The 24,469-nt window shown below is 41.6% G+C and overlaps 1 protein-coding gene across 3 annotated transcripts in view; it reads right to left on the minus strand.

Annotated features, from left to right (window-relative positions):
* Positions 1-21,877, minus strand: part of LOC306784635 (ras and Rab interactor 2-like) — a 40,427-nt gene extending 18,550 nt beyond the window's left edge. For 2 of the 3 annotated variants that reach the window (XM_079278680.1, XM_079278682.1), the window contains exons 1-3: positions 21,737-21,877; positions 16,980-17,075; positions 5,604-5,699 (exon numbers count right to left, since the gene is read on the minus strand). In XM_079278680.1, coding sequence (XP_079134806.1) covers positions 5,604-5,663 — 60 coding nt within the window. In that variant the 5' untranslated portion in view covers positions 5,664-5,699; positions 16,980-17,075; positions 21,737-21,877. Of the gene's footprint in view, positions 1-5,603; positions 5,700-10,581; positions 10,704-16,979; positions 17,076-21,736 lie in introns of those variants that run through there. The other variant, XM_079278681.1, reaches the window with a different exon arrangement.
* Positions 21,878-24,469: the final 2,592 nt, after the last annotated feature.

Here is a 24,469-nt window from a genome sequence, read left to right on the forward strand (position 1 = left end):
TCCCCCTCCACCATGATGGAGGATCTTCAAATCCCTTAAATGCACCACGAAGAGGAGCTTGGAACTAGGAAACACAGATGCACCCTCGAAGCATGCTGCACCTCTACATGTGGCAAAACATACTGAAATTGTTCCTCAATAAGGGGTTCTGCATACCAGCGGCTTTGACAGCTGTGCAGCACGTCAGCAGTAACTGGCGCTATGGAACCAAGGATCTCTCATGTGGCTCCTCCATCCTCACATCTCTTTCACAGGAGACATGTTTGCGTAATGAAAAGCAGCAGAAGTTTCAGTTTAAACTACTAGAACTGATGAACGCTGATGACAGAGATTTTGGGATTACAAAGTGCTAATCTGATTGTAAGATTTAGAACAAAAGATCGTGACGTTATTACAATAACTTCACTTCATAAATTGACTTTATAGAATCTGTTATATTTAATATTCACACACCAATTCTTATTGCACACAGAGTGTGAGGAGCCCAGCAGCGAGAGTTATTAATGTATTAATGTGGCTGTGGAGAGAATCCTTCTGTGAAGAGAGGGCATTTGATTTATATGAACGACATCATGGAGACTCCTGAGCTAGAAAATGGAAGGTGAACACACATGTTGCTGAGTGATTCAAGCATAGACACGCGCCAGAGCATTATTCATTCAGCTCCTTTAAACTTGTGAATGTGTGTGTGTGTGTGGGTGTGTGTGTGTGTCGAGGTAAGTGATTCTCTGCATGCACGGCTGTTAAAGCCATGGATGGAGTCAACGGGAAACTATGTTTGGTTTTGACACACACACACACACACACACACACACACACACACACACACACACACACGGTTTCAGAGTTAGTGAGGACGGAAAAAAACGGTGGAGGAAATTAAAAGCCAGACAACTTTCAGTGTTTGTTTCTTGGTTCCTTCTTGATCCTCCTGGTCTAACTGGGGTTTTTTTTAGCTTTGAAAGTGAGTTTCATTTCTTCATCTGCAGAAAACACTGAATTTGTCAAACAACCTGAATGAACTAAGAAGATGCAGCCAGGTGAAAGCTCTTCCACTGAGACACAGTGCTCATCACAAGCTTTACGTCTCATGCTTTCAGGGATTTAAATGAAGAGCACGACTTTTCCTCTTGACCATTACTGGGGCTTCCAACACACAAGACTGTAGCTGCTTTACATATGTACTGTGATTTATATGGACCACAGTATGGCAATTTATGTGTGCCTATGAAATCCAGATTAGTCATAAGTGATAGATGGATGGAAAATGAAAATGAGTCTGCTCATTAAAGGATTGTTTGAAAAGACTACTAGTGTAGAGTAGCTTTCAAACATTTCAGTTTTTCAGGATGAAACCAGATTTTGTGGGGCACTGTCTGGGTTGACAAACAAAACAATCACAGATCCAACGAGAGCCATAAGGATTGTTTACTTAGGTGATTATCATGAAACAAACAAGAAAGATCAATTTCTCTTCCATTGTAGATCAATACTCCCATAATCTGTACGATACAGAATAAAGGTGAAATGAAGAGGCAGCTGGCGACCTTGATGACGACTCAGCTGATGACGACAGAACAGCTGCTGTAGCAACACTGGTAAAAATATATGCAGATGTCAACCTCCGCATCTGAAAAGTGAAGTCAATGCTGAACTGTCTTAAACCTGCATTCTCTCTAATGTCCATCAGGGGGCGACTCCTCTGGTTGTATAGAAGTCTATGAGAAAATGACTCTACTTCTCTCTTGATGTATTAACTCAGTAAACATTGTAAACATGAGTTTATGGTCTCAATCTCTAGTTTCAAGTCTTCTTCAACACAGCATGAAGATCAGTGAGTAAATTATGGTCCATTTAGAGTCAAATAGGATAGACTACAAAGCAGGGTATCAAAAGGAACGTAAACAACAAACATGGCTATAGCTAGCATTCACTGTTGTCAAGTTAGCAGCTTGTTGAAGGGGCAGGTAATTTAGTAGACAGGTAGGCAGAGACAGGCAGGTAGGCTGACATGTAGTAGGTACATAGACAGAGAGACAGGTAGAGATAGGTAGGTTGGAAGACAGGTAGGGAGAGACAGGTAAAGTAGTTAGACAGGTAGGTATGTAGTCCATCCAATCATTACTTTCGGGCAGAAGGAAACAATTGGATGTGCTTCTTACCGTCCCTTATGCCAGTCACAGCTGATTTATTTCTATTCTATATTTGATCCATCAGGATGTAATTAGAATTTCAACAAATATAACAAACAAAAATCTAAAATACATTGACCACCCTGGCTTTAATCCACTTTGTTTTTCATATTCTGTAATCTATTAAGTGTATAAATTCAATGAGAAGTGTATAATAATTTGTGTAAAAAGGTGTAATGAGCTAAAGCTTTAGGCAACACCTTTTCCATCAGCATAAACTTGCTTTGGTTTGTCACTATTTCAAAAGTAATGACTTATTGTTTTATTATACTTTATGTGTATTTGAGTTGTGGAACTCGAAAACAAAACAAAATAAACAAAACTAAATTGTATATTTTGTCATTATTTTCAGTGTGCAGATTAACATCAGGCATTCCTTTTGTAAACAATGAGACCCAGCAGAACAAATACAAGCTGTTATTCTGACAAATACTGTTTACTTGACATGAGCCTTGATTCGAGGACTCATGTTATGTAAGTTAGGCAGTGGTGTATAGTAACGAAGTAGAAATACTTCATTACTGTACTTAAGTCATTTTTGTGGATATCTGTACTTTACTTTACTATTTATATTTCTGTTGACTTTTACTTTTACTTCACTACATTTTGCAAAGAAAACTGATACTTTTACTCCGATACATTTCCCCTGAAACCTTCGTTACTCGCTACAAAATCAAATCTATCTTTAAAAAAAAAAAAGAATCATAAGACCAGCGTCGGGGACTGTGGTGGAACAGAGACTGCAAGCAAGCAGGTTTGGTGAATCAGTGGTCCTAGCTTGCAAGTTAAATCATTGGTTAATCACGTTAATGCGCAAACAAGTGCTCTCAAAGCCGCGGTGTTTTGATTCCCAGTGATGCCCAGGATGCTACATGCTATAGCTAGCGAGCGACAACATGAGTAGCATTCCACACAGGACGGGTGGGATGAGGAGAGGTGGATGGGTCAAACAAACACTGGTGTTTCCTCCAGGAGGCCGCAGTTTGTGCCGTGTGTGAAACGAGAAGCCAATGTTGATTTATTTGTGACGTGACTTCCGTACTTAAGCAACGCCACTTCCGTAGATATTTTAACGCAAACCACGATCTTTTCCTAAACCTAACTAAGTAGTTTCATCGCCTAAACCTTAGTTGTTTCCTGTGAAGATGGAAGTTTATTTTGAAAAGACAGTATGCATGTAACAAGCGAAAACAGACTCATGTTGCTGGACTTTTGCAGGAAAAACGCACGAAAAATGAGGAGTAACTTTTCGTAAGATATCTATAAAACGGGGATGAATTTATATCATTGTACAAAGAGAGTGACATGAGAAGATCAATCTCATGTCTGTAAGTTAAATCAGCTATAATCACTCTTTTAAAGTGATTAGTGACTCGTCTAAAACATTTTAAAAAGGAATAACTTCAATAGAATCATTCTATACACTGTAGCTTCTTTACATTCTAATATAATGTAAAGAAGTTACATTCTAATACAATGTAACTTCTTTAAATTCTAATAATGTAACTTCTTTACATTCTAACAATGTAACTTCTTTACATTCTAATACAATGTAACTTCTTTACATTCTAGAATTGTCTTTTGAAGGTGAACAGGACATTTTTCAGTTTCAAGTAATGACTGCCCTCTACATCCTCTAGTCGGAATGAGCATACTTATAAACGCACTGTTACAACTCCTTCATAGTGTCATATTGCTTTTCGGAGAATTATGATGATAAGTTCATAGTAGATGCAAAAGTATACTTATGTACAATATATTATGTTGAACATTGTTGCTCATGGATGGATCACAGCCAACCCAATTATTGTCAACACAGCTCCATGTCCTTGGTCATGGTGCCACAGCACTTAAAAGAATAAACTTCATAATTCTCAAAATTCTGACCCTTTGCTTTTTTATTAACAGCATTTACTTTACTTTCAATACTTAAGTACATTTAATGTCAGAAAAATACTTTTGATACTTAAGTACAATAAATATCAGATACTTTAAGACTTTTACTCAAGTAGTATTCTAATCGGTGACTTTTACTTTTACTGGAGTCATTTTCCAGTAAGGTATCTTTACTTTTACTCAAGTATGGCTTTTGGGTACTTTATACACCACTGAAGTTAGGCAACAAAAATAAGGTCAAATTCGTCAACTCTGTTTAAAATACATCACCTGACTTCTTTTGCCTCAGTCCTGTATGTCCTGGCTCACGATGCCGAGAGTTACATACGGACTTGGTGCATTACTTTTCACACACTGTAAAGTACATCTACAGACTGTTTGCACTGTTTGTCCCTGGCAGGACATGAACGATAACCACAGCAGCAGAGAGGAGACACATTTAGCTTCGAGTGGTCGTAGAGCTAGAACAGCGCAATACAAGTTCAACTCCATTTGCCATTTTCACAATTTGAAGGTTAGTTGGCTCGCTCCAAGTATTTAGTTAGGCTCTCATTATCATAGCTTCATAAATGTTGCTTTGTTTGACTCACAAGTTTTTGAAACTGAAAAGAGGTAAAAGTATAAAGAAACACGGCCGGATCAGCAGAGATAAAGAAAAGACAGCTAAAGGAACAGCGATGGAGCACGGTGAAAACAAGAGGCAACACATGGAGACAATTACAGAGATCCTAATTGGGTCCTCTTCCTCTTTCTCACACTGTTATGTAATGTATCAACTTTTTCATGTAATACATTACGAGACACATATAGATATATAGATGTACCTCGGTGGCTAAAACTAAGCTAGCTGATGCTTTGGCTAACATCAGTTGAATGTAGCCTAGCTAACCTTAGCAGCATTCATAGAGCAAAACAAGCTTTCTGTTATCATGAGCATGATGGGCAACATGCAGGTAATGGACAGCAGTCTGTATCGCTATGCATCCTGCAAGAGGCAGTGGTCACGAAAGAAAAATAGTAAGAAAAGGAAGTTGAGTCTTACTCACTTCCAAAACAAAAGCATGTGCCAGCCAGGTCTTTACCACAAGAGGCAGTGGTGCTCATGGGAAATGCAGTCTTCATTCTGGGAAAACACCTGGGAAACCACTTTTGTCCAGGAAATACCATGTGGAAAAATTAAGTGGCCTTCATTTAGCTTCCGCCAGAGCTAGGTGTGTCTATTTCACCAGCCACTTCTACATGCTGTTCATGGAAATGATACATTTATTTGTGAAGGTAAAACATACGTCAGAAAGTTGAACTACAATGTGACCAGATGTAGCCTAGTTTTCTAGGTTTTGGTTTTGCCATATAATCCTTGTGATTAACATTCGTGAGTTTTTTTCTGTTCTAAACAAAGAAGTGTTGAGTCAGGATATCCGAAAAATCACATTTGATGCACAGGAAGTGATGTGTTTTACATTTCAAAGGGATTTTTTGCAAAGTCAGCTATATGAATCATCCATCAGTCCTCACCTTAAAGAAGCTCCCGCTCCTGTCTGTGAGGCCACTGGGGGGGTTAGAGCTGGAGGCCATGTTGTCTTCCTGTCTGGGACAGCGTCAGCTGGAACTCTGTGGGTCAAAAGTATGTTTCAGCTGTGGCGCAACCAGAGGACATTCCTGCTTTGGCCACAGCCAGTAATATAGAGGTGCTGGTCTCTCCCCACTCCTCTCTCTCTTGTAGCTGTCAACACATTTACCTCTTCTTCTCCTTTAATTTCCCTGCCTCCTCTCTCTTTGTTCCGTCTTTCCCTCGCCCCTTGATCTCAGACAACTGCCTCAATCCTATTTTATCTCATTCCAATCCTAATCCTTAGCCTCTGTCCTCTCATTACCTGTCTCTCCTGTTTCCTCCCTCTCTCAAATTTCACTAGACTTTGTTCCCATGTCCCATACACAATTCATTTTCCATCTTGCCCTCGGTTCCAGCAGAGCTGCCCTTCTTTCCCACCATAGTTTATCTCTTGGTCAATTTCTCTATTTGTGTCTATTTAAAGAAGCAAGAACTTCCTTCTTCTCCAACTTAAATTTAGCAAACGACGTGAATCTGCCAATTATTTTTAAGATAATTGACTCTGTGGTCACTTCCTCCCTCTGTCATTTTACTGATGCCTCACAAGAGATGTGTGAGCAGTTTTTGAACTTTTTTTACAAACAGAATCAAATAACTCATGAGCCGGCTGTGAAGTCCCACACCACGGTGCTTGAGCGACTATAAACAAGGCGTAACGCTAACTGGGCTCCATGCTGTCAGAACTGCAGGAAAGAACTCCCACACATGGGTCATGTTATTGCCCTGAGGCAAACCAGATGAAGCGTGTGTGTGTGTGTGTGTGTGTGTGTGTGTGTGTGTGTGTGTGTGTGTGTGTGTGTGTGTGTGTGTGTGTGTGTGTGTGTGTGTGTGTGTGAGAGAGTGTGTGTGTGTGTGTGTGTGTTCACAGGACAGGAAGGGATGGAAAGAGTGTGGTTGATTTAAATACACTGACTTGGCCATTTACTTTACTTACTTAAACCAGAAAGGCTATTCCTTAAAAACAGCTCCACCAGGAAGGAGTCTAAACACTCACAGCTTTTTTCCATGAAATGTTTATGGGCGTTCTGTCCGTCAAACACCAGCCTGACTAACAGCCTAACCTCTAATTATAGATTTAGGAGGCTCGCAATAGCAACATGCAAACCTTCAAAATCACACCGATCAAACTTCACATATATACGGTATATCGAGGTTAGCACTGGACTAAAAACCAGACACCAGCCCCGCCGAGCCACAACTTTCCAAAAGGTCAATGAGAAAAGCCTGTGCTGTTTTCTCTGAGCTACTCCCCTTTGAATTAGTACCAGGAACACTGGGCATGCCAAGGAAGGAGGGGTCAATGTCTCTGCATAACTTCTATTTTTTAGATGTAAAAAGGAAGAGGGGGAGGCGAGCAGATGAGCAGATAATAGTCCAATACCACCATTACAGCAGCACTTGTTGTTGTTGAGTCATTGAGGAGATATGAAAGACAAGCAAAGGGTAAACATACACCGGAAAGCCTGGCTCTAACCTAGACCGTACTACAAACCCCGGACCCTCAGGGGCCCCAAAGGCCTCATGCTCACTGTGTGACAACTAGATAGAGGTATTTAGAATTATTGTATATGCTGCACAATAAAGACGATTTTGAACCTGTTTCCCAAGTTGCAACACCTCTACAGGTTGGTAGCTGGTGACTGAATATCTCTGCAGTGGCCTTTTATGGGAAACATAACTCAAATCTCAATACGCAGACGTGATAAAGATCAATAAACCCACTTAGAAATTACAGAAAACAGATGTCTCTTATAGCTTCAGATCTTTCCTAATAATCACTAACAATCAGACTTTCTTCAGTATCCAGTGACCCAGTGAATGTTGTCTGTTTCTGTGATTCCAGAGTAAACGGGAAGTGCTGATGCAACAAATGCTCAACTGTAAACAAATAAAGGCTCAAAAACAGAGCTCAATGTGTAGCCAAACGCTAACTCACTGTCTTCATGGTAACATTATACGTTTTGCTTGCATACCCCAAAGCATGATGGGAATTGTAGATCCAATGGAGGTATGGAAGAAGCCGTATTTTTGGCAGCTCCATAGCGCACCAACACGGTCTGAATCAATGCATGAAGCGGATATTCAGTCCAGTTAGCAGTTAGCTCCTGTGAAAGCATTCAGTACTAACAGTTTACTCTCACACTGGCGGGAACTAGAGTGGCTGCTTTCATAAACCTGCCAGGTTCTCGGTTTCAGGGAGAAGTGGTTAGACCAGAGTTTACTTCAAAATATAAAAGCACAGAAATCACAGACACAAAACAATCTCTCCAGGCCGTTAAAAACAACAGCACCTGAAGGCAGCAGATGGCAACAGTAACTGTCCTTTTAAGGTCCCAGTGAACAAAAACAACCTCAGCTCCATAACCCTACCAAGTACTGACTGAAGTTAGGATTCATTAAAATACCTTGCAGCTGATTCATTTCCACAAAGCAGCATGCAGCTCGGCCTCCGTGTGCCAAAAAGCCTTGGTCTTTCAGTGAAGCTAATCTTTCTAACAGATTCCAAAGCGGCTTAGACGAGGAAATTGTCCCCTTTATTACATATGGATAAACTGAGCAGCAGAGGACGACATGTTGTGTTCAGGTTCAGACGGATCTCACAGATCATGTGGAGGTGTGTGAACATGTTTAAAACACTCTTAGAACTTGACAGTGGAATAATTCCTGTGAAATAAACAAGTGAGGGACAGCATGTACTTTCATTCATCTGACTTTTTGGGAGAGCAGGGAACGATATTTTATGTATGCGATTATTTTAAGCACAGATTTAGATTTTATTATTAATAACTTCATAACTATTGTTATTTGAAATCCAGGGGTCAGGACAAAGTCCCTCTGAAGCCACAGGAGGACTCATTTATTCAGTGACTCTTAACAGCTTGAGTTGCAGTATTTCACTCTTTTTCCACCAAAATAAACACGTATATGCAGGTTTTTTTTACACACGGTAAAAACCCACTAAAAGAAGGCGATGGTCGGTTTTTTCTCTGCCGTGTCACGTTCAACAACACTGTTGAAAACAGGGTTAGTAATCAGTGAAAGTGTTACGGTGCTTCTTTTTTGTATCTTACTTATTCAGTCCCTCTTTTCAACTCTCAAACCAGAGTTGGCGATTGTTGGACGAACGTAGACGTTTCGATGAGGTTCATTTTGTTTCTGTTGACTGAAACAAAATGACTGTTGTGTCTGACTGGAGTCTGGTGGCTTTGAGGATACAGCATATTGATTGTATGTTTTGTTTGTTGATAAATTATAATAATCGTCCAAAAATCTTGGACTTCAAAGTGCGTCACATAGCATGGCACTGGCAAAAAATGGGCTAAAATGATCGTGTGATGTTTCCGTCACTGCTGATCGAAGCCGGAGCCGATTAATAAAGCAGACTACTGCAGAGTCATCTGACCCAGGAATCAATGCTGAACCTTTGAAGGCAAAAGACACACGTTGGTGGGTGTTAGCGAGGTTTTTATCCAGTGGGAAAAGCTTATGTTCATCATTGGTTTTTTTCTAACTTTTGTCAAGGTTTAATTCCACTGTGCGAATTGGTGAAAATTAATATTCCATCAGCATGAGGATTTAAGATGCTTTGACTATTTTACTGATTATTAAAGAAAGGTATTATAATATTGTCTGGGAGGGTCTTGTTACGGTATATATACATGAAAATGAAACGGTTTAGCCCACCCCGATCATTTTTCCTGATCATTTGTCCCCTAACTGATATAAAACTGCAATATGGGGGGGGGGTGATGTAGAGCAGGGATCTTCAACGTTTTTCAGGCCAAGGACCCCCAAACTGATAGAGAGATGGAGCAGGGACCACCGACTCCATATATTGTATATAATTGTGTTTTATATTAAACTGGGCCTATACCATGTATAAACATACCTTGTTATTGTGCATTCAATACGAAGCTATTCAAATAATACACAGGTTCATATAGTCATGTTTTTATTTTAAACATGTGCAAGGTACAGTGAGTAGGGAGGCCGTGCCACTGCCATTTATAAACACCTTGTCAGCTGATACCAATGCCAATATCAACATTGTCTGTCAATTGCATGATAATCATGGATACAAGATATTCAAATTGACGTTTATATTTTAAACATAAATCTGGAAACGAAAATGAGTGATGGCCTATTAGTGCCACTGTCATGCATAAACATACCTATTATCTTGCATACAATACTGAACTATTAAAATAATGGACAGATTCATGTTTGGAAAAAACAATAATTGTCGAATCAACCAAAAGTTTTGCGGACCCCATGCAGTACCTCCGCGGACCCCCTAGGGGTCACGGACCCCCTGTTGAATACCTCTGATGTGGAGCCGTGCACATGTATGAAGCTTTACATTGTCAGGAAATGTTTGAGGCATTTCGACCCAATAGCACAGTCTTCTCCTGAACCTGTGATCAGATGCAGCATGTGCTTCTGCAGGAGAAATGAGAGCAAACAGCATGAAATAAAAAAAAGATAACAGCCACAGATAATAAAAAAGAAGGGGGACAGCATTCCATCTGCATCACTCAACACGCAGAAAACTCCCAAAGCTTCCTGCTCAGACTCCAGCGCCTCCTCTCTTCACCAGGAATCTGGTTTTCTGGAGGTGGGTCTGTGGCAAACATTCTCATTCTCATGTGTCAAAACAACAGCGCTGCTTGGAAAACAATGAAGAGTGAGCAGCATGTTAGGAAGCGTGGAACCTTCTGTTTCATGTCTCTGCAGAGTCACTGCGCATCATATGAACAGGGACATGCTTCTCTCTGATAGAAAACGAACGCTTCCTTTTCAACAGTGTGCACAGATCCACTTTCTCGCTGGTATGAACCCGAGTCCACCAGAGTCCCGCTGCACAAAGACAACTTTACTCACCTTTCTCCGTTACGCTCCGTTGCGCTCCGTTATGCTCCGTTGCGCTCCGTTGCGCCGCTTTGTCGCCGTTCGGTTTGGTTTCGTAGTGACACCGAGAACCCGCTCGGTTACATGGTTTAAAGTCGGACAGACAGACCGAGACATCGGGTAGGTGTTACGGACCGAGAGAGATCCAGATGTGCAGGGCGGGGTAATACGACGCCTCTGCCTGATTGGCTAAGGAGGTCGTGACGATTTTTCACCTTGACTTTACATTTTGTAAAGATGTCCATGAAAGCGTTTTGTATGTGTCTCATTGTTTTTCGTAAGCAGCTGATATTGAGAAGCTGTGACACACTACAGGTTTTACTGTAGAAATGTTACACAGTCTGATATTGAACATGAATAATGTTGTCATTAGATAGTGAGTACTTAAAATAGTGTTAATATTCATTTATACATGTACACAGCAAGAATCAACTTTTTGATAAATCAGTGCATTATTTAATGCAATACAGCTCGTAGTATAGTTTAATCAAACACAATTTGTGTGTGCAGAGTGGTTGCGGTTTGCACGGACATTTATTTTTATACGGATACGGCCCGTTGGGCTTTTTAATGATGTTGGTACATAATTGTCCAAATTATAGTAAAGACCGCATTCATTTTGCCTTTTCCTGCAATACCCGGCGTTCCAGTTGATCCCACTAGATGGCACTCCAGACTCCAGACACAATTGACCTTTGCTGGAGTCTGGTCTATTCTCTCTATTGGTTCTTACTGATTCGTCACGCCCATATCACGTGACCCTTACCTGGAAGATCACAAACAACAACAGCGTTGTTCATGCAAGTCAGCATTTCCGATGCAGGTGAACAACACTTATCAATACAATAAGCATTTTGTTACATATATGGTTTTATGGAACAGAAATATGGGTAAACATGGTCCATTTATACGATTTATTATAGTGGGAATTCAAATTAAAGACAAGACTTGTCATATATTGTCATATTATTTCCAAATGTTGCGCTCAACAAGACTAGTTTTGGGGAATATGATGCAGAATTTGACCAATTTGACTGACATAATACTGTTATGCAACGGGGTGGTATAGCGCATCAGCTGGTGCTAACTGCTGTTCAACAACACAAAGAAGAAGAAATGCTCCATTCATGAAACAGGACTTGTGTAGTGACAGTCCACCGACCCTTCTGCACTGTGTTGTATGTCACGAGCTGGCATTGCTAATTAAAGCGTTCTGGAGCTTTTCTATCTTTTTACAACAACCAAATGAACCGAACAGCTTAAAGTGGTCCTGTGGACAGAAACTCAAATCCTCCCTGTGGACTTTTCCAGCTCTTTAACGGTCACCTTTGGACTCTTCATTGCCTCTCTGATGAATGTCCTCCTTGTCTGGTCCTTGGGGTTTGGCCCTCTCTTTAAGGTTTGTTTTGTTGTCATATTATTTCCATTTTGTAATAACGGATACTGATGTTGAGCAGCTATGATTTTGACCAGTTAGTTTCAATTAAAATGTTGCACGGTGTTTCATTTAATTCCTGAACTCCAGAGTAGTAGAAGCTGGGTTCATTACACTCTCTGTACAGATGATGAACCATTTGATCCGAGCCTGTATTGGAGTCATTAGCTTGTGTCTCAATCCTGCCTAGAATGCCTGCTCAGAAGGATTACTGTATACAGATATTAATATACTGTAAAGGTTTTAGTTTTAATCAGTTTTTCAATCATATATTCAATAATTCATTCATAGTTCTTTTTCATAATATAGTTTTTCTAAATGAATAATCAGTTAATAATTCAATCAGTTGCGATGTTAAATAACTAATTTTCAATCATTTATAGGTCTTGTAAATAAAATGTATTCATCAATAACTTTTTTATTTCATTCACACACCTATATACATACATATATATACATATATATTCATAAATGTATATATAAATTGTAATAATGATATGAATTAATTAAGTTCCCACATTGTTTCCCCCTTATTCATTCACGTCACATCCTGTTCCCTTGCACCTACATGTATGTGTCATTAGTTCTGTACTAGTTAACAATCAGTAAAGATTTCAATTATTTATGATTTCATTATAATTAAATTGACATGAATTATGCTGCACGTTGGGGCAGTAATCTAAAGCTTTCCCTATTTTATTTATATCAACTTGTAATATTATATTTATCAATCCTTAACAGTACTAACAGCCTTTGAGTCAAATGAAAATCAAAAAGATATAAATTGATCACTTGCACAATATTTATTGTACATTAATTGTCGTACATTGTCATATTTTTGAATTATATCAGAAATACAAATGAGAAAACTGACAATACGGTCCTTAAAGATGCTACACTTTATGATTTAATTAATTTCAAATCAATATTTTGTTCCTTTGTCAACAACATACATGCACTCTTGCTTTGCTGTTGTCCGTCTATGTGAAGAGGACCGTGGCAACTTATTATATGACCAAGGAAGCAAGATGTTCACTGCCGCCCACAGAGCTGTCGTGTGCATGTGTTCACAAAGCTGTGCAGTTTGAAAATTAATATATTCCCTCATATGAAAGGACAACACATATCTTACCTGTGGGCTAAGGACCAAATATCTTTTCTCGCCAACTGTGACATCTGACCGTGTTCATTGTACACCTTGTAAAGTTGAGGTTTAATTTTTGAGTTGAGGACATCTCCTTGGGGTTTAGGGAGTGTTATTAAACATTGCGGTTCGGGTGAGTTTCACTGTTCAGTTTACAGCCGCCTGTGGAAAAGAAATTGATGAAATCAAAAGATGCATGCACACAGCATCCGGCTCATGATTGGGCACTAAATGTGAGATAGTGTTTGTCTACCATCTAGTGGTAAGATTAAGCCATGGCAGGACGCATGGTGGTATATCTGTGGTATCAGTACCTCATTTTAATGTGAAGTAGCCTTCTGTTTTTAAGAAAATTCAGAGTAGAGTAAACACTACAAAATGCTGTGATTGTGGAGGTAGGTCTTGTGAAAGAAAATGTTGTGTCATCTATTTTATTTTTACTTCTTCTTTGATGCGTTCAGAGCTTTTTTACATTTTTTTAAATTGTTCTTTTACCTTTACTGATACAATAAAACATGAATTTACTTATTGTCCAAGAAATTTACCAAAAACATACAGGATTTTTAAATTAGGCCTACTTTGAGTAAAAATACCAGGAAACATCCCACACAATCTGTCTAGTTTTCGAAAGAAAATATCTGATCTATAGCTCGCATAAAGCATCTTCTTTATTGTGCTCCTGTATGATTTACCTCAGTAATTTAGAAAGATAGTAGAAGACGTTACGTGCAAAATGCAGCCCGATATATGTGAAAGAAAGAGGCCAATGAAAACGGTTTCCCAGCATGCAACGGGAGTCCATTTCACTGTCAACCGAGCAAGATGTTAAATTCAAAGAGCCACCAAAACAAAACCAGCAATCGTACGATACCAATGTGTGTTTATTGCAAACTCTTTATCGCGTTTCATTTAAATTCAGTATTGTTTGCACCACAATCGAGGTTACTTTCCGATTACGGAGTGTATTTAAGCGATGTGTCGTCCATATTTTCTTCCGTGGGAGGAAGCTCATTGTAGAGGTCACATGCTGAGTGCTTGTCACTCCACCAATCACCTCGGGGAAGGTCTGAGACAAGAGCCAATAGTTACCCTCGCAGGGTATCACCTGATACGGGTGAGCGAGTGAACAGAAAATATAGGCCATGTGAGCAGCCGTAGCAGGAGAAGTTGCGTGACGCAGTTTCTCGTCATGCAGCGGATGTGGCGCTCACTAGCTTGGAACCGCTCGCGGCTGGCGCATGAGTGCGATGTATGAGGTGGGGCGCAGCTCCAGAACCCAATTCAGACTACTCTCCTCCCACATTGTTTTTGTGTTTAATTTTATAAAATATTTATATATGTATTATATGTAATATATGTATTTGCCACTACACATAATTATTGGTTACCAACTAGACTGGGATTACCTTTTTGAATATATTTTTACTTCATTGTGCACGTCTGTTCGGTTTTGTACCACTATATTCACTTTATTTTATATTTTACTTTATTTGATATTTTTCTGTAAATTTGAATATCTTTCTACTTTGCACTGTTGATTGTTGTTGATTGTTGTTTAATGTTATGCACCTCCCGTCATGTCAAATTCCTTGTATGTTCAACATACCATGGCAATAAACGGTTCTGATTTTGATTCTATTGGTGCTTTTTACTGGCTGAAAGTTGACCCACATAATGAACGGGGCCGGTTGGCTTGCCTGTCCTGCTAAAAAATTGTTCAACTATCTGCTGCATGGTGTCCTATTTCTTTCAACAGTCCTTCGACAGTTACACTGTAGCAGTTCTCTGGAAAAAAGTCCAAAATCATTTCTGTGTCTAAAATAATTTTGGGGCGGCAACTTTAACATGCTTAAAACAGATTACCGGTCGTCTTATATCACAAGGAGATGGAGATTTCCACCATTAGTGTCTGGTGCGACAGCCACAATCTCATTTTTAATGTTGATACAACCAAATAATTCGTATTTGACCCCATGCTATTTGAGATGAGAGCCCATGACCCTGGACATCTTATCTCAACAATGAAGTCAAATCAAATAAAACTGTCAATGAAAGCAAACTGTCTGAAAAAGGACTTGGTGGTGGTGTAGCGTGACCTGTTGACCTGGGGGGCATGGCCAGGGCAGACCCCTGAGCAAAAAGGGTTCATGTTTCTGTCTGACCTAGTTCCAGGGCCTTATCAGAGTGTGTAGTTACCTGTACTGTACAATCTGAAACAGAGAGCCACTGAATTAAAACCTCAAACATCTGGAGATGTCATGATGATAAGGAAGACAAGGGAAGGGTTGAACAGAATTCCTATTGCTAAACTAATTTGGGACCTTTCTAGCTATGTGGTCGGGGATCAGAGTTGACCACGGCACATCAAACTGAAAACTGATAACGTTCACTCTTGCATGCAGAGTTTCAGTCTTTTAAAAAAATATATTTCATACCCTGTACCATCTCTTACCTGAACTCTGCAAGGAAACGATACGTACTTAAACCCACACAGGACATAAATGTTGAATATGTTATGATTTATTGTGATTATAAAGTTGAACACATCATTTACCTAAAAAACTGTTTTAACCTGTGTATGGTATGTCTTTCACACATTTTGTATTTGTATTCGTCTGATGTGTCTGTGTGGTTTGTGTGATATGCTGTGTCTCTGTCTCTGCACAACCAGTTGACTTTTGGGGACAAGTCAAGTGATTTGATTGTTTTGTTTTTCTTTTTTCTTTAAATCCAGGTATGACCCACGAAGTACGGTATCATGATTTGTAACATAATAGCTGTCTTGCTTCATGAAGCTCACACAAAAAATAATCCACCTGTCCGAGTAAAAAAGCTGGATCTGTGTCAGGGCAGATAGTTGATGAACTGACCACGACCCACTTATTTTTGAGATTATCTGATGGATTTGTTACATGTGACCCAACATGACAATGTCAGCAAGATAAAAGAAACAAGGGTCAGGTCAGAAGCAGAAAACAGTGGCAGAACTAATCAGGTTATATGGTGTGTGTATATGGATACTAATTCAACTGTCACTGTACTTTCTGTATTTCAGTATAGATTTAAATCAGTTTTATAAAAGAAGCCTGATCTGTATTTTTGTTGACCATGTAAATTGTAGATATATTGACCTCTAGATAATTAAAAACATATTCCAGTATATCCAAACAATACTGATATAAACAAGCCTGCATCCAGCGTCTGAGGGCACGACCACTCACATTAGGAACAGATTGGAATAATGGGAGCATTAATGGCTTAAAAAAGGAGGGCAGTGGTCACGAAAGAAAAATAGTAAGAAAAGGAAGTTGAGTCTTACTCACTTCCAAAACAAAAGCATGTGCTAGCCAGGTCTTTACCACAAGAGGCAGTGGTGCTCATGGGAAATGCAGTCTTCATTCTGGGAAAACACCTGGGAAACCACTTTTGTCCAGGAAATACCATGTGGAAAAATTAAGTGGCCTTCATTTAGCTTCCGCCAGAGCTAGGTGTGTCTATTTCACCAGCCACTTCTACATGCTGTTCATGGAAATGATACATTTATTTGTGAAGGTAAAACATACGTCAGAAAGTTGAACTACAATGTGACCAGATGTAGCCTAGTTTTCTAGGTTTTGGTTTTGCCGTATAATCCTTGTGATTAACATTCGTGAGTTTTTTTCTGTTCTAAACAAAGAAGTGTTGAGTCAGGATATCCGAAAAATCACATTTGATGCACAGGAAGTGATGTGTTTTACATTTCAAAGGGATTTTTTGCAAAGTCAGCTACATGAATCATCCATCAGTCCTCACCTTAAAGAAGCTCCCGCTCCTGTCTGTGAGGCCACTGGGGGGGTTAGAGCTGGAGGCCATGTTGTCTTCCTGTCTGGGACAGCGTCAGCTGGAACTCTGTGGGTCAAAAGTATGTTTCAGCTGTGGCGCAACCAGAGGACATTCCTGCTTTGGCCACAGCCAGTAATATAGAGGTGCTGGTCTCTCCCCCCTCCTCTCTCTCTTGTAGCTGTCAACACATTTACCTCTTCTTCTCCTTTAATTTCCCTGCCTCCTCTCTCTTTGTTCCGTCTTTCCCTCGCCCCTTGATCTCAGGCAACTGCCTCAATCCTATTTTATCTCATTCCAATCCTAATCCTTAGCCTCTGTCCTCTCATTACCTGTCTCTCCTGTTTCCTCCCTCTCTCAAATTTCACTAGACTTTGTTCCCATGTCCCATACACAATTCATTTTCCATCTTGCCCTCGGTTCCAGCAGAGCTGCCCTTCTTTCCCACCATAGTTTATCTCTTGGTCAATTTCTCTATTTGTGTCTATTTAAAGAAGCAAGAACTTCCTTCTTCTCCAACTTAAATTTAGCAAACGACTTGAATCTGCCAATTATTTTTAAGATAATTGACTCGGTGGTCACTTCCTCCCTCTGTCATTTTACTGATGCCTCACAAGAGATGTGTGAGCAGTTTTTGAACTTTTTTTACAAACAGAATCAAATAACTCATGAGCCGGCTGTGAAGTCCCACACCACGGTGCTTGAGCGACTATAAACAAGGCGTAACGCTAACTGGGCTCCATGCTCAGAACTGCAGGAAAGAACTCCCACACCTGGGTCATGTTATTGCCCTGAGGCAAACCAGATGAAGCGTGTGTGTGTGTGTGTGTGTGTGTGAGTGTGTGTGTGTGTGTGTGTTCACAGGACAGGAAGGGATGGAAAGAGTGTGGTTGATTTAAATACACTGACTTGGCCATTTACTTTACTTACTTACTTAAACCAGAAAGGCTATTCCTTAAAAACAGCTCCACCAGGAAGGAGTCTAAACACTCACAGCTTTTTTCCATGAAATGTTTATGGGCGTTCTGTCCGTCAAACACCAGCCTGACTAACAGCCTAACCTCTAATTATAGATTTCGGAGGCTCGCAATAGCAACATGCAAACCTTCAAAATCACACCGATCAAACTTCACATATATACGGTATATCGAGGTTAGCACTGGACTAAAAACCAGACACCAGCCCCGCCGAGCCACAACTTTCCAAAAGGTCAATGAGAAAAGCCTGTGCTGTTTTCTCTGAGCTACTCCCCTTTGAATTAGTACCAGGAACACTGGGCATGCCAAGGAAGGAGGGGGCAATGTCTCTGCATAACTTCTATTTTTGAGATGTAAAAAGGAAGAGGGGGAGGCGAGCAGATGAGCAGATAATAGTCCAATACCACCATTACAGCAGCACTTGTTGTTGTTGAGTCATTGAGGAGATATGAAAGACAAGCAAAGGGTAAACATACACCGGAAAGCCTGGCTCTAACCTAGACCGTACTACAAACCCCGGACCCTCAGGGGCCCCAAAGGCCTCATGCTCACTGTGTGACAACTAGATAGAGGTATTTAGAATTATTGTATATGCTGCACAATAAAGATGATTTTGAACCTGTTTCCCAAGTTGCAACATCTCTACAGGTTGGTAGCTGGTGACTGAATATCTCTGCAGTGGCCTTTTATGGGAAACATAACTCAAATCTCAATACGCAGACGTGATAAAGATCAATAAACCCACTTAGAAATTACAGAAAACAGATGTCTCTTATAGCTTCAGATCTTTCCTAATAATCACTAACAATCAGACTTTCTTCAGTATCCAGTGACCCAGTGAATGTTCTCTGTTTCTGTGATTCCAGAGTAAACGGGAAGTGCTGATGCAACAAATGCTCAACTGTAAACAAATAAAGGCTCAAAAACAGAGCTCAATGTGTAGCCAAACGCTAACTCACTGTCTTCATGGTAACATGAAACGTTTTGCTTGCATACCCCAATGCATGATGGGAATTGTAGATCCAATGGAGGTATGGAAGAAGCCGTATTTTTGGCAGCTCCATAGCGCACCAACACGGTCTGAATCAATGCATGAAGCGGATATTCAGTCCAGTTAGCAGTTAGCTCCTGTGAAAGCATTCAGTACTAACAGCTTACTCTCACACTGGCGGGAACTAGAGTGGCTGCTTTCATAAACCTGCCAGGTTCTCGGTTTCAGGGAGAAGTGGTTAGACCAGAGTTTACTTCAAAATATAAAAGCACAGAAATCACAGACACAAAACAATCTCTCCAGGCCGTTAAAAACAACAGCACCTGAAGGCAGCAGATGGCAACAGTAACTGTCCTTTTAAGGTCCCAGTGAACAAAAACAACCTCAGCTCCATAACCCTACCAAGTACTGACTGAAGTTAGGATTCATTAAAATACCTTGCAGCTGATTCATTTCCACAAAGCAGCATGCAGCTCGGCCTCCGTGTGCCAAAAAGCCTTGGTCTTTCAGTGAAGCTAATCTTTCTAACAGATTCCAAAGCGGCTTAGACGAGGAAATTGTCCCCTTTATTACATATGGATAAACTGAGCAGCAGAGGACGACATGTTGTGTTCAGGCTCAGACGGATCTCACAGATCATGTGGAGGTGTGTGAACATGTTTAAAACACTCTTAGAACTTGACAGTGGAATAATTCCTGTGAAATAAACAAGTGAGGGACAGCATGTACTTTCATTCATCTGACTTTTTGGGAGAGCAGGGAACGAATTTTATGTATGCGATTATTTTAAGCACAGATTTAGATTTTATTATTAATAACTTCATAACTATTGTTATTTGAAATCCAGGGGTCAGGACAAAGTCCCTCTGAAGCCACAGGAGGACTCATTTATTCAGTGACTCTTAACAGCTTGAGTTGCAGTATTTCACTCTTTTTCCACCAAAATAAACACGTATATGCAGGTTTTTTTACACACGGTAAAAACCCACTGAAAGAAGGCGATGGCCGGTTTTTTCTCTGCCGTGTCACGTTCAACAACACTGTTGAAAACAGGGTTAGTAATCAGTGAAAGTGTTACGGTGCTTCTTTTTTGTATCTTACTTATTCAGTCCCTCTTTTCAACTCTCAAACCAGAGTTGGCGATTGTTGGACGAACGTAGTCGTTTCGATGAGGTTCATTTTGTTTCTGTTGACTGAAACAAAATGACTGTTGTGTCTGACTGGAGTCTGGTGGCTTTGAGGATACAGCATATTGATTGTATGTTTTGTTTGTTGATAAATTATAATAATCGTCCAAAAATCTTGGACTTCAAAGTGCGTCACATAGCATGGCACTGGCAAAAAAATGGGCTAAAATGATCGTGTGATGTTTCCGTCACTGCTGATCGAAGCCGGAGCCGATTAATAAAGCAGACTACTGCAGAGTCATCTGACCCAGGAATCAATGCTGAACCTTTGAAGGCAAAAGACACACGTTGGTGGGTGTTAGCGAGGTTTTTATCCAGTGGGAAAAGCTTATGTTCATCATTGGTTTTTTTCTAACTTTTGTCAAGGTTTAATTCCACTGTGCGAATTGGTGAAAATTAATATTCCATCAACTGCAATATGGGGGGGGGGGGGGGGGGGGGGTGATGTAGAGCAGGGATCTTCAACGTTTTTCAGGCCAAGGACCCCCAAACTGATAGAGAGATGGAGCAGGGACCACCGACTCCATATATTGTATATAATTGTGTTTTATATTAAACTGGGCCTATACCATGTATAAACATACCTTGTTATTGTGCAGTCAATACGAAGCTATTCAAATAATACACAGGTTCATATATTCATGTTTTTATTTTAAACATGTGCAAGGTACAGTGAGTAGGGAGGCCGTGCCACTGCCATTTATAAACACCTTGTCAGCTGATACCAATGCCAATATCAACATTGTCTGTCAATTGCATGATAATCATGCATACAAGATATTCAAATTGACGTTTATATTTTAAACATAAATCTGGAAACGAAAATGAGTGATGGCCTATTAGTGCCACTGTCATGCATAAACATACCTATTATCTTGCATACAATACTGAACTATTAAAATAATGGACAGATTCATGTTTGGAAAAAACAATAATTGTCGAATCAACCAAACGTTTTGCGGACCCCATGCAGTACCTCCGCGGACCCCCTAGGGTTCACGGACCCCCTGTTGAATACCTCTGATGTGGAGCCGTGCACATGTATGAAGCTTTATATTGTCAGGAAATGTTTGAGGCATTTCGGCCCAATAGCACAGTCTTCTCCTGAACCTGTGATCAGATGCAGCATGTGCTTCTGCAGGAGAAATGAGAGCAAACAGCATGAAATAAAAAAAGATAACAGCCACAGATAATAAAAAAGAAGGGGGACAGCATTCCATCTGCATCACTCAACACGCAGAAAACTCCCAAAGCTTCCTGCTCAGACTCCAGCGCCTCCTCTCTTCACCAGGAATCTGGTTTTCTGGAGGTGGGTCTGTGGCAAACATTCTCATTCTCATGTGTCAAAACAACAGCGCTGCTTGGAAAACAATGAAGAGTGAGCAGCATGTTAGGAAGCGTGGAACCTTCTGTTTCATGTCTCTGCAGAGTCACTGCGCATCATATGAACAGGGACATGCTTCTCTCTGATAGAAAACGAACGCTTCCTTTTCAACAGTGTGCACAGATCCACTTTCTCGCTGGTATGAACCCGAGTCCACCAGAGTCCCGCTGCACAAAGACAACTTTACTCACCTTTCTCCGTTGCGCTCCGTTACGCTCCGTTATGCTCCGTTGCGCCGCTTTGTCGCCGTTCGGTTTGGTTTCGTAGTGACACCGAGAACCCGCTCGGTTACATGGTTTAAAGTCGGACAGACAGACCGAGACATCGGGTAGGTGTTACGGACCGAGAGAGATCCAGATGTGGGGGGCGGGGTAATACGACGCCTCTGCCTGATTGGCTAAGGAGGTCGTGACGATTTTTCACCTTGACTTTACATTTTGTAAAGATGTCCATGAAAGCGTTTTGTATGTGTCTCATTGTTTTTCATAAGCAGCTGATATTGAGAAGCTATGACACACTACAGGTTTTACTGTAGAAATGTTACACAGTCTGATATTGAACATGAATAATGTTATCATTAGATAGTGAGTACTTAAAATAGTGTTAATATTCATTTATACATGTACACAGCAACAATCAACTTTTTGATAAATCAGTGCATTATTTAATGCAATACAGCTCGTAGTATAGTTTAATCAAACACAATTTGTGTGTGCAGAGTGGTTGCGGTTTGCACGGACATTTATTTTTCCACCATATTCTGTTCCTTGAGTGAAGGCAGAGCACAACCTGTAAAAGGAGACGCAGAGTAAAAGTGTTTACCATTTCTACCACTAGATAGCAGTATACGTATATTTAAAGCATAGATCTAGTTCTATATACGTAACCTGTGTCTTTGTTAATTGTCTAGGTCAGGGATTCCCAAAGTGTGGTGCAGGGGTGCGCGAGCTGCCTCAAGGGCAGGCATGGGCAATCTACGGCCCGCGGGTCGGATACGGCCCTTTGGGCTTTTTAATGATATTGGTACATAATTGTCCAAATTATAGTAAAGACCGCATTCATTTTGCCTTTTCCTGCAATACCCGGCGTTCCAGTTGATCCCACTAGATGGCACTCCAGACTCCAGACACAATTGACCTTTGCTGGAGTCTGGTCTATTCTCTCTATTGGTTCTTGTCACGTGCAACTTGAAGGTACTGAGTGTAGATACAAAACGCCGAGTTCAGGAGCCAAAAAGAGGTAGAATTTAATAAGATATCCCACAGAGGGAAAACACAGGAACAGACGTGTCAAGAAAACATGAGGCTCGAATGAAGGGCCAGGTACAGACACGCCTTAAATACACTTGAGGCAATTACACAGGTGAACCCACTTAAGGTGAGCCAAGTCCAATCAGTCCACAAAACCTAATTAAGGCGCACTCTGCCACCATCTGCTGGATGTCCTGGGGTCCTACGGCGCAGTCCTGACAGTACCCCCCACCCGACGGCCACCTCCAGGTGGGCCAGGCTGGAGAGGGTGTGCACGGTGAAAGGCACGGATGAGGGCAGGATCCAGGACGTGCCGTGAGGGCACCCATGAGCGTTCCTCTGGGCCGTAGCCCTCCCAGTCAATCAGGTACTGAAGGCCTCGCCCCCTCCGCCGGGAATCCAGCAGCCTCCGGACGGTGTAGACAGGGCCACCAGCGACGACCCGCGGGGGCGGCGGCAGTGGGGCAGGCCTGGACAAGGGCGAGGAGAAGAGAGGTTTCAGCAAAGAGACATGAAACACTGGTCTCACCCGGAGAGTCCTAGGAAGTCTGAGTTTGTAAGCCACCGGGTTGATCCTCCTCTCCACAGGAAACGGACCGATGAACCGGGGAGTGAATTTGGAGTCCGTGCGCAGAGGCAGGTTCTTGGTGGAGAGCCATACTCTCTGTCCAGGGCGGAACGTCGGGGCGCGCCGTCTCCTGCGATTGGCCTGGATCCGATGGGTTTCGGTGGCGCGTGTAAGCGCAGCACGGGCCTTCTTCCAGGCCTGGCGGCATCTGGCCACAGCAGCATCCGCAGAGGGGACCGCTGACTCGGACTGCTGAGAGGGAAAAAATGGCGGGACATATCCGTACTGAACCTCAAAAGGCGACATACCGGTGGAGGACCCACGCAGTTGGTTGTGGGCGATCTCAGCCCACACCAGCTTTCGACTCCAGGCACCCGGATTGGATGATACCATGCAGCGTAGGTATTTCTCCAGCTCCTGGTTCACGCGTTCCGTCTGTCCATTACTCTCCGGATGGTAGCCTGATGAAAGACTGACAGACGTTTCAAACAAGGACCAAAATGCACTCCAGTACTTGGACATGAATTGGGGCCCTCTATCAGAGACAATGTCACTAGGGATGCCATGGTGACGCACCACCTCTCGGACCACCAAATCAGCGGTTTCCTTCGCAGACGGCAGCTTAGGTAGTGGGACAAAGTGGCTTGCTTTGGAAAAACGGTCCACAATTACAAAAATCACTGTGTTACCGTCAGAAGGTGGTAGGCCCGTGATGAAGTCCATTGAGATGTGGGACCATGGCCGATAAGGAACCGGCAGGGGGTGGAGCAGGCCCGCCGGGGCTTGGTTTCCTGACTTCTGTGTAGCACAAACAGAACATGCGTGAACATACTCCTCAATGTCAGTTCTCATGCGTGGCCACCAAAAGCGGCGGCTGACTAGCTCCATCGTGCGGGCAGCCCCAGGATGGCCCGTCACTGGTGAGTCATGCCCCCATTGTAGAACTTCAGAGCGGGCGTTGAGCGGGACATACAGACGGCCCGGGGGTACTCCACTAGGACCTGGATCCTCCTCTTGCGCACGCAGGACGGCGTCCTCCAGGGCAAGCGTCACCTGTCCCACCACGCAGCTGGGGGGAATGATGCACTCAGGGACCGGGTCAGTAA

This window comes from Melanostigma gelatinosum, assembly GCF_949748355.1.
Source record: "Melanostigma gelatinosum genome assembly, chromosome: 11".
In the NCBI taxonomy this organism is placed as follows: Eukaryota; Metazoa; Chordata; class Actinopteri; order Perciformes; family Zoarcidae; genus Melanostigma; species Melanostigma gelatinosum.